At 42.5% G+C, this 17,083-nt stretch overlaps 1 protein-coding gene across 33 annotated transcripts in view; it reads left to right on the forward strand.

The window, feature by feature from the left end:
• MAST2 (microtubule associated serine/threonine kinase 2) overlaps positions 1 to 17,083 on the forward strand; it is a 260,168-nt gene that overhangs the window by 218,907 nt on the left and 24,178 nt on the right. For 22 of the 33 annotated variants that reach the window (XM_078331597.1, XM_035251307.3, XM_035251317.3 and 19 more), the window contains 5 exons: positions 5,831 to 5,906; positions 9,717 to 9,737; positions 11,533 to 11,611; positions 14,841 to 14,995; positions 16,912 to 16,987. In XM_078331597.1, coding sequence (XP_078187723.1) covers positions 5,831 to 5,906; positions 9,717 to 9,737; positions 11,533 to 11,611; positions 14,841 to 14,995; positions 16,912 to 16,987 — 407 coding nt within the window. The remainder of the gene's footprint in view (positions 1 to 5,830; positions 5,907 to 9,716; positions 9,738 to 11,532; positions 11,612 to 14,840; positions 14,996 to 16,911; positions 16,988 to 17,083) is intronic. The other 11 variants (XM_078331601.1, XM_035251310.3, XM_078331593.1 and 8 more) reach the window with 1 other exon arrangement.

Here is a 17,083-nt window from a genome sequence, read left to right on the forward strand (position 1 = left end):
TTAGAAACAGCCAAACTATCTTACAAAGTGACTGTACCATTTTGCATTCCTACTAACAATAACAAGAGTTCCTGTTTTTCCCCATCCGTTCTAATAGGTATATGTGAGTATCCAATTGTAGTTTTAATTTGCAATTTCTTATGGCAAATGATGTTGAGAATCTTTTCATATGCTTGTTTGCTATCTGCATATCTTCTTTGGTGAGGTGGCTGTTAAGATCTTTTGCCCATTTAAAAAATTGGGTTGTTTTCTTATTGTGGAGAGTTAAGAGTTCTTTGCACATTTTGGTTACAAGTCTTTTCTCAAGTATGTGGGTTTTTTGTTTTGTTTTGTTTTGTTTTGGGTGTTGGGGCTTGGCTTTGCTTATTTGTTTTTGAGACAAGGTCTTGCTCTGTCACCCAGGCTGGATTTCAGTGGTGCAATCACAGACCACTACAGCCTGAGCTTAAATGATCCTCCCACCTCAGCCTCCTAAGTAGCTGAGACCAGGTGTGTTAGGCTACCACACACAACTAATTTTTAAATTTTTTGTAGAGACACTGTCTCCCTGTATTGCTCAGACTGATCGATCTTGAACTTGTGGGATCAGGCAATCCTCCATCTTCAGCCTCCCAAAGTGCTTGGATTATAGACATAAGTTATCATGCCCAGCCAAGTGTGTATTTTTTACAGATTCTCCTAGTCTGTGGTCTGTCTTTTTCATTCTCTTAACAGTACCTTTTGCAGAAGTTCTTGATTTTAATGCAGTCTAGCTTATGAATGTTTTCTTTCATGGTTTTACTTTTGGTTTCATATTCTAAAAATTAATCGCCAAACCCAAGGTCACCTAGACTTTCTCTGATGTTATCAGCTACAAGTTTTATAGTTTTGTGTTTTACATTTAGGTAAATCTTACAGTAAGATCATTTTCATGACCCATTTTGAGTTAATTTTTGTAAAGGGTTGTATTTAGATTCATTTTCTTGCATATTAACATTCAGTTGTTTCAGCCCCATTTGTCAATGAGAATATAGTTTTCTCCATTGAATTGCCGGTGTTCCTTTGTCATATATCAGTTGACTATATTTGTATGGATCTGTTTCTGGGTACTCTGCTTTGTTCTACTGATTTATGTATCTGTTCTTCTACCAGTACCATATTGTCTTGATCGCTTTATAGTGAGTCTTGATGTCAGGTAATATTAGTCCTCTAACCTTATTCTTCTTCAGTATTGTATTGGGACATTTAGACTATTAACATTTAATGTGGTTGTTGATGTAGTTTATGTCTACCACCTCCCTATTTGTTTGCTAGTTACTCCACCTGTTTTTTTCTTCTTCCTTGATCTTTTTTGCTTTATTTGGGGTTAAGTGTGTATTCTTATTCCATTTATGTCTTTTATTGGCTTATAGGCTATAACCCTTTATTGTTTGGTGTTTGCATTAGTATTTATAGTATATGTCTTTAACATATCCCTCATATCACTCTTCAAATATTATACCACTTCACATACAGGATAAGAATCTTCCATTTCTCTCCTTCCAGCCTTTATATAGTTGTTTTCAAAATTTTGATTCTCATGTGTTGTAAACCCCACACTGTTATTTTTATTTAAACATTTACTGCTTTTAAAAAGAAGTTTAAATAATAAGAAAATGTCATGTATCTTTTTCCATGTGGTTAACCTTCCCATTGATCTTCATTCTTTCATGCAGATCCATATTTCCTTTTGCTTCTGCCTAAAGGATATTTTTTAAACATTTTTTTTTAGTGTGGTTTGCTGTTGAGAATTTTATTTAACTTTTTTGTTTGAAAAAGCATTTTTTTTTTACCTCTGTCTTTAAAAAAATATCCTTATTGAGGCCGGGAGCAGGGGCTCATGCCTATAATCCCAGCACTTTGGGAGGCTGAGGTGGGAGGATCACTTGAGGTCAGGAGTTCAAGACCAGTCTGGCCAACATGGTAAAACACCATCTCTATTAAAAATACAAAAAATTAATCAGGCATGGTGGGGTGTGCTGTAATCCCAGTTACTCCGGAGGCTGAGGCAGGAGAATCACTTGAACCCAAAAGGTGGAAGTTGCAGTGAGCCAAGGTCACGACATTGCACTCCTGCCTGGGCAACAAAGCAAGACTCCCATCTCAAAAAAACAAACAAAAAAAACAACTTTTTTTTTTTTTTTTTTGCTGATACAATGTCTTTTGACACTAACTGCCTCATTAGGCCACACTTTACAAAGTCCCAGTCCTCTACAAAACTGCCCTCACTGTAGATACCAAACAGAAGTTTAGGAGTTCCCAAGTCACCCATACTTCTGACAAAAGGATACAAATTTGAAGTTTCTTACTACCTCCTGAGTTCAGTAATTCACTAGAATGATTCACAGAGCTCAGGAAACCGCTGTACTTAGGTTTACAATTTTATTGTGGCAAAAAAGATAAAAAGCAGGTCTAGCCAAAGAAGACATGTATAGGACAAGGTCTGGGAGGGTCCCAAATGCAAAGCTTCCAGTGCCTTCTCCTTATGAAGTCAGGATGCATCACCCTCCTAGCACCTTGATGTATAACAGTACATACAAATTATTAAGCAGGGAAGCTCACAGGAGCTTTGTGTCCAGAGTGAGTTTTCATTGTATAGGCATAATTGATTGACTCATTGGCCACATGACTGAACTTAATCTCTAGCTCCTCTCTACTTCAGGTTTATGTCAGACTCAAAGCCCCAACCCACTTTTTTCTTTTTCTTTTTCTTTTTTTTAATCAGAGTCTCACTCTGTCGCCCAGGCTGGAGTTCAATGGTACAATCTTGGTTCACTGCAACCTCCTCATAGGTTCAAGCAGTTCTCCTGCCTCAGCCTCCCAGGTAGCTAGGATTACAGGTGTGCGCCATCACGCCCAGCTAACTTTTGAATTTTTAGTAAAAACGGGATTTCACCGTGTTGGCCAGGCTGTTCTGGAACCCCTGATCTCAGGTGATCCACCCACCTCTGACTCCCAAAGTGCTAGGATTACAGGCGTAAACCACTCACTGCACCATGCCTCAAAGCCCCAACCTGCTAATCACATGGTTGGTCGTTCAGGTGTGACCAGCCCACATCCTGAGTTATATCATTAGAATAAAGTATCGGGCCCCATCATGAACAACAAAAGCGTTCCTATCACTTGGGAAATTTCAAGGATTTAGGGGCTCCTTCCCAGGAACTGGGCGCTAAGACCAGTCAAATTCTTTGTTATATAACAGCTGGGTCTAGAATTCTAGGTTGGCAGGAGAATAGCCATATCTTCCATAATTTATAGATACTGCTCTGCTATCTTCTTGCATTGTTTCCAATGAGAAATTGCTATAATCCTTGTCTTTGTTCCTCTGTATAACATTATCTTCTCACTTCACCCTGTCTTCTCACTTCACCCAGCTCCACCAAGCTCTAGCCACTCCTAAGATTTTTCTCTGTAGTTTAAGTTTTGAGCGATTTGACCATGATGTAGTTTGATGTAGTTCTCTTCCTCTTTCTCGTGTTTGGGGTTTTTAGAGAGTCTTAGATTTATGACGTTACAAGAAAAACTTGGGACTGTAAATGTCCCACCTAAACTGGGAAGGAGCCATGAGACCAAAGAATGACTCAGACAAGTTCAGCTTGATGAGTAGATGAGTTTATTCAACTTAAATACAGGGCACTCCTGGACGACAGCAGGACAGCTCTAGAGATCCATGCTGCTTCCTGTCTCTAAACTGCTTTTTTTTTTTAATTACTATTTTTTTTATAGACATGGGGTGTTCACCATATTGCCCAGGTTGGTCTCAGACTCCTGGACTCAAGCAATCCTACCCCCTCAGCCTCCCAAACTGGGATGACAGGCATCTGCCCGGCTCCCTCTAAACTGCTTTTAAGCTAATTTCCTGGATCTTTGTCTACTGTGTTTGAACAGTGAGACTGTTTTTCTTGGGAGGTTCTCAGATATTCTCTGGGATGTTTGGTTTGTTCTCAGGGATACCTACTCCTCAGCTGGGTACCATTGCCATGGCCTAGCCTTCAGGTTTCAGGCAGTGAACATACGCACCCTTAAGTAATCTGGTAAAGGACCTGTCACACAGCATATAGGTATATGCTTTTTATCAAATTTGCAAAATTGTCAGCTATTATTTCTTCCTCTCTTTTTTTCTGTATCCCCCACTTTCCCCTCCCTCTGCTTGAAGTCCTACAGCTCAGTGGTGCTGTTTAGTTTTTGCCACTTTTTTTTTCCCTCTTGGTGTTAGTTATTTCTGACATATGTGTGTGTTACATAACCCTAGGTCTGCTGTGAGTACCTGGAAGATTCGTTGTACCTCTGTAACCAGCCCAGTCCTTGGAATGCTAGTCATTGTCGGATGTTCCTGTCCAGGCATCTCCTTGAGGCTTTAGCTGGGTAGTTTTGAGTACCAGTAAACAGCATCTGACTTTGTATGCCAAGAATCAAACTATGGGTATTTGTTAATCTTTGCATGAGATGACACTATCAGAAAAGAAAAAAAAAAAAAAGCGTTGATGCTTCTGAGGAGCCCTGATCCTAATTAACTCCTGGCTAAGGAAGTAGCTACTCAGGATCACTTCCTTTAGATCCTGGTGCCCACTAGCCAGAAGATGGGAAGAGGTCATAACCGATAACCCTAACACAGAGCATGAAAAACCCAGAGATCATGCAAAGTTGAGAGCAGATTCACTGGATGAAGTTGTGTATTTTATGCACCTGGTGGTGAGAGCAAGCTGCAAATGCCTCTTTCTAATTATTTCAACTAAAAACAATGCCATTATATAATTGATACAGAAGTGCTGCATAGGGTAGTAGGGGCACTGATTGAGAGACTGGTTTCTACTAGATCAGTATAAAAAGACATTAAGTGCTATATAAGCCCTATTGGATAGAGATAATGGGAAACAAAGGGGTAGGTTTTGGGCACCTTGGAACATCCCTACCCTGTGATACTCTCCAAGAAAAAGCCAGGGCATGTTGAAGTACCAGGCCCCTGGGAGGTAAGCACAGAAGTGAGAAGGTGGACAGGGGCTAGAGGGTTGCCAGCACAGCATGGAGTATGGTGCTTACTTCAACATGGCCTTTTGAGTAGAGTCATATGAACAACTTCTGTCAGCTAGGGGCTCCTATGCACCAGCCCCCAGCTAGAAGATAGCCCAGAGAAGTATGGCAGGCTTAGGTTTAAGAACTGTTGGGATTAGTACAAAGGTAAACTTAGAGTTTGGTTCAAAGCTTCTGAGCTTTAAGTTAGCAAGTTACAGGGGACACATGAAAACTAGTAAGAAATGATGGTTTGCTTTGTAGAGTTGGGGGCCTTGATTATGAACTATCTTAAGGGTTACTACTATCCTGAGTCCCTACCTGAGAACCTCTCTTTCCTCTTAAAGCACACATGTTCCTGGTTTAGCCTTTGGATACACTGCAGAAATATATATGCAAGAAACTGTTGGATTAGGGGTCCTATTGCCCTTTGAGAAAGCATGAACATTTGGCTCTACCTTCTATACTGAATGAACTCATTAAGCCTTCTGAATGTTGGCTCACTTGACAAGACAGATTGAAGTCTCAGGTGTGTTCCTAGGAGGGCAGGAAATAGTCAAGTTGCTGCTAGATCTAGAATGGATGTCTGAGAGACATGGGTTGTTATAGGAAACTTGGGAACAAGGGAGAAAACCTGGGCTATGAAACTTTTACGTAAAGAGACTCATTAAACTGATAGTGGGCCTGAGAAAATAACCATATATACTAATTGCCAGTGCTAGGGGAAGATTTCTTGCCTGAAGGTCATGTCAGCTCTCCTCAGAAGCAAGCCTCACAGTTTTATTTTCTTTCCCACCCACAGGTAACAGTCCTTTGGACAGCCCTCGGAATTTCTCTCCAAATGTACCTGCTCACTTTTCCTTTGTTCCTGCCCGTAGGTAAGTAGATAGAAAACCTCTGAGATCAACACATGTGGCACTTGCATGAGGGTTAATTGAATGTCAAATTCCTCCTTTAAGTGTCACTACTTGTTCCAGTGTGTTACCTGAGGTTCCTATCCATCAAAACTCTCTCTTTGCTTTTCTCTTCCAGGTTGTAATCATCGTGTTCTGGTTTGCTTTGTAGGTGCCCCATGTATTTGTGTTTGAATGTTTGAACAGGAGAGTAGATATTAAGTAAAAGTAGATTTATTTATTTATTTTTATTTTTTATAAAGAACAGAAGTTTATTTCTTAGAGTTCTGGATACTAGAAAGTCCAAGATTAAGGTACTGGCAGATTTGGTGTCTGGTAAGGACCTGATCCCACAATGAAAGTAGATTTATTTTTATAATTCACTTTTTTTTAGTCCCTGATGTCCTATGGGTATGTTCCAAAGCATTACACTCTCAATTGAGAGCTGTCCTAGAGTGATCAATGAGAAAATAACCTCTCCTTCGGGAGGACCGAAAGTTATTCTGTTTGTCCCCTCTAACTCAGCTAGTTTAAAGGGGCTGGAAGGGCCCTCTATGCCTTCCTCCTTGACTTCGAGCTGGAGTTTGTGTGGCGGATAAAGAGACTACAAGGACTTCACTTTTCCTTCCAAGTATTTAGAAAAATTTGGTGCATACAGAGCCATGCTTATAGTCCTCTGATGTCTCTCCCCTCTTCAGAATGATATAAACTTGTCTCTAGCCCATGGCAGCAACATTGACAGCTCTGCCTATGGCTGGAGTATCATCAGGCCTTTGGAGAAATCTGAGTTGAAGGAGATTAATCCATCCAAATCACATACCCAGGCTCTGTACACACATGATTTATTTATTTATTTATTTATTTATTTATTTATTTATTTATTTCTCTCTCTCTCTCTCTCTCTCTCTCTCTCTCTCTCTCTCTCTCTCCCTTCCTTCCTTCCTCCTCCCCTCCCCTCCCCTCCCCCCTCCCCTCCCCTCCCCTCCCCTCTTTCTTTCTTTCTTTCTTTCTTTCTTTCTTCCTTTCTTTCTTTCTTTCTTTCTTTCTTTCTCTCTCTCTTTCCTTCTTTCTTTCTTTCTTTCACACACGATTTCTTGTCTGAATTTTTTTTTTTTTGAGATGGAATGTCGCTCATTGCCCAGGCTAGAGTGCAGTGGCGCAGTTTCGGCACTGCAACCTCCACTGCCTGGGTTTAAGCAATTCTCCTGCCTCAGCCTCCCAAGTAGCTGGGATTATGGGCATGTGCCACCACACCCAGCTAATTTTGTATTTTAGTAGAAATGGGGTTTCTCCATGTTGGTCAGGATGGTCTCGAACTTCCAACTTCAAATGATCCACCCACCTCAGCCTCCCAAAGTGCTGGGATTATAGGCATGAGCCACCGGGCCCAGCTCTTAGGACTTTCCTAAGATTCTTTGGCAGGTTTATATTTATTATATTTTATTTTTAAAATTATTCTTGGTTAGAGTTAGTCTGGTATAAGACCTGCAGGAAAATTATGGTTCCAGATTTGTAACCTTTAAAGGATGGAGAATGTAATACAGCTGGAGGCCAGGAGTTTTTTTTTTTTTGTTTTGAGATGAAGTCTCACTCTTGTCCCCTAGGCTGGAGTGCAGTGGCACAATCTCGGCTTACTGCAACCTCCACCTCCTGGGTTCAAGCAATTCTCCTGCCTCAGCCTCCCGAGTAGCTGGGATTACAGGCACCTGCCACCATGCCCAGCTAATGTTTTTTATATTTTCTGTAGAGACGAGGTTTCACCATGTTGCCCAGGCTGGTCTTGAACTCCTGACCTCAAGTGATCCACTTCAGCCTCCCAAAGTGCTGGGATTACAGGCATGAGCCACCTCCTGGCCAGCCAGGACAGTTTTAATACTTAGATTACTTTTTTTAAAAAAGACATTAGGAAAAAGGGAGGCTCCTGGAAACAGTGTTAACTCACTGTTCCAATGATAACCCAAAAGAAATTCATCCTCTTTCCAGGATTCTTTGTAGCTGAAAAGAACATGAACAGGTTGAGGGAAGTTTGATGGCTGACTTGGGTTTCCCCTCATCAACCCACTTGCCTTATTCAAAACAAATTTTATCCGGGTTTGTTTCATGGGCTCATCTCTCCTACCCTTTGAAACTTCCAGTTTGTTAAGCAAGGATCCAGATAAGATCACTTACAGTATAAGAATATGCTGGATTAATGCATTTGTTTTTCCAACCAGCTGGAAATACTTATCCCAGACTTCTTGCCTGGACTGTATATGTATGAACTGTAGTCTCAGAGTAGGTACAAGCTGGGACAGCAAGACCTGTGGCCAGATCCCCATGGATGGCATTGAGTTATTTCTCATTCATTCCATAAATATTTGCTGAGCACTACTAACTAGAGCCAGGTGCGCTCAGCTGGGTGCTTAGTTATGTATTGGTAGCAAAACAGACATAGTCCTTACTTCCCTGAAACTCAGGATGTGAGAGAGTCTGTGTACTGGTTGTTTCCTTTGTAAAGAATGCTATTCCCTCTGCTCTTCATTTAAGTAATTCATTCTTACCATTCATGTCTCATCTTAAATATAACCTCTTCAGAGAGGCCTTCCCTAAACATTCAGTCTGAAGGGGCCTCCTTGTCATTCTCCATCAAATTATCCAGTTTTATTTTCAAACTAGTACTTTTCAATTCCTGATATTTTCTTATTTGCGTATTTTCTGTCTCACTTCAACCACAATCAAATCACCTTTATAGAGATACCTTCATTTGCTGAAAGCTATGTATCCTAGTGGGGAGACCAATGAGTAGTGGGAGAGAAAGACAAACAAGTATATGGTTGTAAACTATGACAAGCATCATAGAGGGAAACAGCATGATGTTGCATGAAAGAACAGGAAAAGGGCCAGGCGCAGTGGCTCATGCCTGTAATCCCAGCACTTTGGGAGGCCAAAGTGGGTGGATTGCTTGAAGTTGGGAGTTTGAGACAAGCCTGGCCAACATGGTGAAACACTGTCTCTACTAAAAATACAAAAATTAGTGAGGTATGGTGGCGCATGTCTGTAATCCCAACTGCTCAGGAGGCTGAGGCAGGAGAATCACTTGAACCTAAGCGGTGGAGGTTGCAGTGAGCCTACATCGTGCCACTGCACTCTATCCTGGGCAACAGAACAAGAGTCTATCTCCAAAAAGCAAAAACAAAAGAAGAACAGGAAGAGACTAAGACCAGAGAATATCTACTGGATGGCCATGTAAAGCCTTTCTGAAGGATGAGAAGCAGCTGCCACATTAGGTGCGAGGACCCATTCGAGGCAGAGGGAACAGCCTGTTCCGTTGTTACTGTGTGTCTTTCATTGCCTGGGTTAATGAGTAGAACCAACTAGGAGGCTTCAAGACCTGGTTTTTGCCACTGAGACCCAAATAGGTCTATGCTAGGTGGCATGACATTTGAGTCATGTGTATGGAACATGGATCACTGGGCTGTCCTCTTATAGAACATAGTAGGAAAAGCTGCTTGTTATTGGTGTTGGTGGGGAGAAGTGTTTCAACCCTGCCAAACAGATTTATCAGGAATTGTTTGTTTCTGGTTATGAGGTCAGGCTGGCACTTTGGAGAATCACATTAGTTTGCAATATCAAACAAAAGACAGATTGAACGAAATGCTAAGGATAGACCCATTGGTCCTACACTTTCACTTCAAACTATCACACATTCCTAAACAGAAGGAATGTGCCAAGCTAGACCAAATACTAAGGTTCAAAAAGACCACTCTCTCTGGTTCGTTTGGTTCTCACTATAATGTGTATTTTTTTTTACTACAGCCATAGCCACAGAGCCGACAGGTAATAGAGGGTATAATGGGAAGAGGGGCTGGGAAACTGCTATGCATGGCCAGACAGTATGGTTTGTGATGTGGTTGGTGAAAACTGGTTGTGATGATTCTTCTCTGACTGTGGGTATGAACATTGGGCCTTTCCTATCTTGCAAAGAGGCCCAAAGGGCCTTTACCTGCTGGAATCAAGGCTCAGAGCTCATATGCTTAGAGGCAGGAATTGCTGAATATTTCCAAACTTCTGAGCTTAGGGACAAGTCTTATTCCCACAACTTTCCTTATTCCCACAACTTTCCTCAGTTATTCAGGTGACTGTGGTGACCAGATAGAGGAAATAAAGGCATCATGTGGTGGCATTTTGTTCCTGACTCTGGTGGCCCCTACTGTTCATCATACAGAGAAATAGCTGCCATGCAACTGACTTTTATTTTTGTCTAAGGGGAGAAAAACTCACATGTGCCAAAGTATATTTGACACAGGTTTGGGAAATCCATCCCTGAGTTATACTTGTCTCATCTTTGCTGCTCTGTTTTCCTGGAATGGACTTGCTTTATTGTGTAGGGCTCCCAGGACCCAGCAAAGAGGTCAAAAAGAACATCCTGTCTGAGTACCTTCCTGGATGGGTATGAATCTCAGAGACTAGGTTCCAGCAGAGTTACAGCCTGTATGTGCTGCTACCAGGGTAGCATGAAGTTTGAGTCATGTGCATGTGGCATGAAACCTTAGGAAAGCTGCTAGGTATCGGTGAGGGTAGCGGGGAGTGCCTCAAAGGGAGAAGCCCCAGCAAGATTTATTCCTCTTTTTGCTGCTTCTTCTCCCTGTCCCTACCATAACCATGAATCCTTGAACAAATCACCCAAATCATAGTGGTTTTCTCTATAAATTGTAATATGAACTTGCAAAGCTCCTCCATTGCTGATAGTCCAAGGTTCTGTGAGTAGCAACACAAAAACTTTGTAGCTAACTTCAACTAGAGCAGGCTATACCCTCAAGCTCTACAAAAAAAGAATACACTACATCCCACAGTCCCGGCAAAGAATCACACGTTCATATTATAAATGTTTCAAACTAGATATCTGCTTGATATTTCCCCTCTACAGTAAAGCAGATAACTGGGGGAGGGGTTAGTTTTTTTGTTTTGATGAGTGCTTTGGGGAGCATCCTTTTGAGAGCAGCAGGAAGCCTCCCCCAGAGTCTCATATACAGCCAAGTGTATGTTACCTCCCTTCTCGTTCTGAAGTTACTGTCGCTCTTTGACAAATATTCCCAAAGATTGGTTTTATGGGTCCTAATGGCTCCTAGGCAGCCTGTAACTATTTGCCATTGATTAATGCTCAGTTCAGACCCAGATGGTGGTCCACTTCTTCCTGTTGTCAGCCAGTGGCCTGAGGAAGACCACAGAACCCTTTACATGGAGCCTTCCAAAATGGAAATAGCTGCATTTCAGTGGCAATTCTAACTTGTGAAGATGCCTGTAGCTGGAATCCTCTGTCATTGTTTCTCTGAAAGTCAGTTGAGAGTATGAAAATATTTATTCCAAAACCACGGTGTTGTATGACAGATGTTCTTATGTTATTCAAAGTCATGGACTCTTTTATAGTCAGATATCTGTCTTTGCAGGGAAAACAACAATAGGCCCTCTGTAGGAGAGAGGAATAAAAGCATGTACTGGACTGAGCACTAATGTCTTAAGGAGGAGCCCTACAGTGAATCAGCTGCCCCAAAATGCTGATGGACAGACAGGCAGGTTGTGGGTCAGGGTAGCGTCCTATAGAAACTGCCTAATACTTTTTTCTTGCATACAGGACTGATGGACGGCGCTGGTCTTTGGCTTCTTTGCCCTCTTCAGGATATGGAACTAACACTCCTAGCTCCACTGTCTCAGTAAGTAGTCAAATCTGTGGCCGTACTTCCTTCACCCTGAGAAAGTACTTTCCTTTGGGTTGTCTAGTGTTACAAAATGGTTCTCAGCTTTTTCTCCAAAGGCAAACTCAAAGAGGTTGCTTAGAGATGATGTAGAGTGCACCAGAGGGCTGGTGTCCCTTCCCAGCCATAGCCAGCTCTATAAGTGCCTTCAGAAAGGATGACCAGTGCCCTCTCTGGAAATTGGTTACTTCTAGTGGAGGCAAAGGAGGGCTTGAGGATGAACTTTTGCTTTGACAGTGAGACCAAATATGGGGGCTCCTAAGCACACTTCTTCTCCTGCATCCTTATTTCTAGAACTGGAACCAAGAGCAGATCACATTTCTTTTTTTTTTCTTTTTCTTTTTTCTTTCTTTTTTGAGACGGAGTTTCGCTCTTGTTACCCAGGCTGGAGTGCAATGGCGCGATCTCGGCTCACTGCAACCTCCGCCTCCTGGGTTCAGGCAATTCTCCTGCCTCAGCCTCCTGAGTAGCTGGGACTACAGGCACGCGCCACCATGCCCAGCTAATTTTTTGTATTTTTAGTAGAGACGGGGTTTCACCATGTTGACCAGGATGGTCTTGATCTCTTGACCTCGTGATCCACCCACCTCGGCCTCCCAAAGTGCTGGGATTACAGGCTTGAGCCACCGCACCCAGCCCACATTTCTTATATCCGAAAAACTTAGTAGATTTTCCCCTCTTTTTCACCTTTTTCTTTCAAAAATGAAGGGAAGAGTGATTGTTATTTGATATCCAAGTTTGATGCATCTGAAGCAGAAAGCCGGACCTGTCTCTAAAATGTTTATTCATTTTGGAGAATGTTTTAGCCTAAAACACAAGAGCTGTACTAATTGCTGCTATGCACAATTGACCCTTAAGTAAGTCCTCATTGAGCAACTTTGTTGTTTTTTTGAAACAAGAGAGTATCACTCTCACCCAGGCTGGAGTGCAGTGGTGCATTCATGGCTCACTGCAGCCTTGACCTCCCCAGGCTCAGATGATCCTCCCATCTCAGCTTCCTGAGTAGCTGGGACTGCAGGGGCATGCTACCAGCCTATAGCAGGCTAATTTTTGTATTTTTTGTAGGATGGGATTTCATCATGTTTCCCAGGCTGGTCTCAAACTTCTGGGCTCAAGCAATCCATCTGCCTTGGCCTCCCAAAGTGCTAAGATTACAGGTGTGAACTATCACACCCAGCTGAGCAACTTTTTATTAAAACCACAGTGCCATGGTTGGCCAACTTTTTCTGTAAAGGGCCCTATATGGAGTGTTTTAGTCTTGGCAGCCCATGCAGAATCAGACCGTAGACCTGCTGACCCCATCCCCATTTCTTGCAACATTCTTCAGGTCTTCCCTGTTTAGTGTGCCTTTATTCACGAATCTTGAGCAGGGAAAAGGAGCACATTTTTTTCCCCAACCTAGATATTACTATCACATTAATCCAAAGATGTCACTGGTCTTTGGCAACTGTTAAGTTTAAGATCATTCCCTAGTAAACATCCCCTTTCCCATAACTCTTTACTAAAACAAGTGATTTTTTTTAGAACCAATGTAAGAGTTTCATATATGTATAAATATTCCTTTTCTGCACATTTTAATAGACTTAGCCCAGTGCTCTAGCTTATTAGGATTCTTTAAAATACCAGTTTTGCCCACTGTAGTTTACATTGCCTCACCAGTTTCACGTTAGCTATAGATGGTGAGAAGACTTTTTGCAACTTTGATCCAAATCATTTGTTAAAGTGTGGCCAAGAAATAACCCCATGGAGACATCTCACTCACTGTTTATAACTTCATGTGTTATAATATTCTCTGAGAGGAAATGTGTACTGTTAGCCAAAAAAAAAAAAAAAAAGCTGATTTCTCACTTAGTATTGATCCTATGACAACAGAGTTATATCTCAGTGTGGTGCTTTCGCTTTCATTCTTAAGTGGATTTAGATATTTAAATCCATTTAAATAGGGATATAGTCTAAAACACAAGCACAGTAGCTCAGGCCTATAATTTCAGCGCTTTGGGAGGTTGAAGCAGGAGTTCCAAAAGACCAGCCCAGACAACATAGCAGGAGCCTGTCTCTTACAAAAAAAAAAAAGAAAGAAACTGAATCTGGTGGCGTGCACCTGAAGTTTCAGCTGCTTGTGAGGCTGAGGCATGAGGATCACTTGAGCCCAGAAGTTTGAGGCAAGCAGTGAGCTATGATCACACCACTGCAGTCCAGCCTAGACAGCAGAGCAAAATCCTGTCTAAAAAAAAAAACAAACAGGACAGGTGCAGTGGCTCATGCCTGTAATCCCAGCACTTTGGGAGGCAGAGGCAGGCAGATCACCTGAGGTCAGGAGTTCAACACCAGCCTAACCAACATGAAGAAACCCCATCTCTACTAAAAATGCAAAATTAGCTGGGTGTGGGGGTGCATGCCCATAATTCCAGCTACTCAGGAGGCTGATCATTTGATAAATAGAACTTGGGCTGAAAGTGTTCAACTTGCCTGTATTCTTTGTCAGTCTTATCAGGTAAAGGGAAATTCCCCAGTCCTGGGGCTGAATGGGTGCTTCAGCATTAGCTGCACCTGTGGAAGTGCACAAGCACCCTCCCTCAGATGGCGTGTTGAGATTGGCAGTGGGCTATTGTCAGGAATCCTCAGTCATTGAGCCATGTTTAGAATTCATAAGTGTATTCAGGTCAAGTCTAATCTTCAGGTTCAGATGTAAAAGTAATTTTCTTCCCTGCTGGTGTCCCTAGAGTCTGGGCACAGCCTTCACAGATCCAGCAAAGACATTTCTCCTCCAGATAACAGCCAAAAGGAAACATTGCTGAGCTGTGCCCAGAGTGGCTCTCTCAAGATTGTGGACCAGAGAACTTAAGAGGATGTTATTTGCAGCTGGGCACACCTAGAACATGTCCCAAGCGAGGAAGCATGATTTATTAACTACTTTTGCAGTTCTAACATTTCATGAAGGTCTGGGCCCAACTCCCTTCACAACTCCTGAAGAACTCTAGTATATTGGGTTCCTCACGGCTGAGGGCTCTGACATGCTGGAGAAGAAAAAGATCAGGCACAGGCAAGGCTAAGGGAGTAGAGGAAAGAAGACCTGCTTTGGGTTTACACTGACTGGGAAGTTCCCTGACCATTTTCAGTCCTTCCCTGTTCCTGGACTGCCCTGGGACATGTCTTTAATGTTGCCTCTTAATGTTTTCCCCTCTAGTCATCATGCTCCTCACAGGAAAAGCTGCACCAGTTGCCTTTCCAGCCTACAGCTGATGAGCTACACTTTTTGACGAAGCATTTCAGCACAGAGAGTGTACCAGATGAGGAGGGACGGCAGTCCCCAACCATGCGGCCCCGCTCCCGGAGCCTCAGGTGAGGGTGTTCTCTGCCCACTGTCCCAGTGGATATGGATTTCAGTTTGTTTGCATAGCACAGGGATAGGCACACTTGTGCCATAAAGGGCTAAGACTGAATATTTTTAGGCTTTTTTATAGATTATCTATCTCTGTTTCATTCCTCAACTCTGTTGTTGTAATATGAAAGCATCTACAAATAATATATAAACTTTATTTACTAAAAGAAACAAAAAGGGTGGCAGGCCAGAGTTGGTCTGCAGGCTGCAGTTTGCTAACCCCTGGCATAATACATTGGCCAGTTGAGTGAGTCAAGTTCAGCAAAGCCCAGGCCCTTTTTGGCTTCAGTTACAGCTCAACCTATCACCCCAGGAGGTATTTAACAATACTGTCAAGTGGTCCCTTTATTATTCCCTTTAAGGTGGTTAGCAGCAAAAATATACTTTAGATTACATTCGGTAAAAGGAGAACAATGGTATCATCCATTCTGATGATTGTCTGGCTCCAGAACCCGTAGGCCCTGGGTATATGAGCTAGGCCAGCTAAAAAAGTTGCTGCTGAAGACAGGTTGCTGGCATGGGGAAGAAGCCCATTTCAAAAGCAGAATTAAATGTCAATTTGAATTGTCTATATGAATCACCTGGGCACATCTTCATCAAACCAAACAAACCTTAACAGCTGCTGATTAATTTTCTATTATCATTGGCGTTAACTATTAAATTATTGCCAGAATTTTAGGTTAAAATGAACATGACTTTAATGACTGAGCTCACTTTTGCAGAGTCCCTAAGAAGTAATTAATTGGCTAATATCTGCAGTGTAGGATCCCAGAGGAGCAGCATTTCCTCCCAGAAAGAATCCCCTTAGGTAATGCTGTCGCTGCACCAGGAGTGACAAGGAGTAAGTTGGGCCAGACCACAATGACTGGTTCAGGTTTAGAGACTGATGAAGATGATGACTGGGACTTGAGTGCAAAAGGATCAGGCATACAAACGGACAGGTGTGGATCCCCAGTGCCTTTCTGTCTCACAGAAGAACACCTGAGTCTTGGTGGTCTCAACAACCCATACATAGAGAAAGGTACCTTTTAGGCCAGTTGAGATTGGGAGGCCCACAGTGTTGCTCAGAGAAACCCCTGCTATATTACTCTTAAATCCTTGGTAATTTGCAACAGAACAGCAGGCAAAACATGGCACATTCCAGGGAAGAAAGACAGAGTGGGACAGTTGTGAAACTAGCACATTTGGGATCATGTGTCAGGGGCAGTAAACTGGGTAAGACCCATATATCCATTTAACTATGTGGCTCCAACTTTGAAATCCTTTAAGGAGATAAAGTCACACTTGAGCCAGAGGGGGAGATTTAGGTTATCAGGGAAGATAATAAATTAAGGCAGAAAACATACTGGCTCTCTTTAGTAAATGACCCAGACTTATAACTCACAACAGTCTGGACTAGCCTCATTCATCCCCCAGGTCAGAGCCCAAGTAAGGTTCACTGGCTGCAGCTAGTTTGGAAAAAAATGTACATGTGCACAGTCTTCCTTTGGTTGCTTTCATAGTTGTTTTATTTGCTTTGTTCCCAAGATTATGCTGGGGCATACCCAACCCTATTGGCAAAACTAAGAGGACACAGAGAATCCTACTCTGGGGGAGGTTATCCTAGGAAAGCCACCAGTGAGCTTAGGAGTAGGTCCCTTTCTGGGTCTTTCTAGCCTGGCAGAAGTCTGTGGAAACCAAGCCTAGCTCCATATGGTACCATTTTGAACTGACCAAGGAACACCAGAAACTCCAGGAATAAGAAAGGCTCTTGAACTCAGTACCCATTAAGATGGGTGTATGTAGGCTGCTGAAGACAGAGTCTCTGGGGATGGCCATCTTTCTCCTTGTTAGTTCCATAGCACTAAAGTAACACAATCATTTCTTTCTTTTTCAGTCCTGGACGATCCCCAGTTTCCTTTGACAGTGAAATAATAATGATGAATCATGTGTACAAAGAAAGATTCCCGAAGGTAAGGATGTATTTAAAAGGAGAGTGGCAATGCCCCCCAGGGTGGCTGCCCATAGCCAGCCCCAGTGGGAAGACTCTGGAGTGAGGGAATGAAGTG

This window comes from Callithrix jacchus, chromosome 7, assembly GCF_049354715.1.
Source record: "Callithrix jacchus isolate 240 chromosome 7, calJac240_pri, whole genome shotgun sequence".
NCBI lineage: Eukaryota > Metazoa > Chordata > Mammalia > Primates > Cebidae > Callithrix > Callithrix jacchus.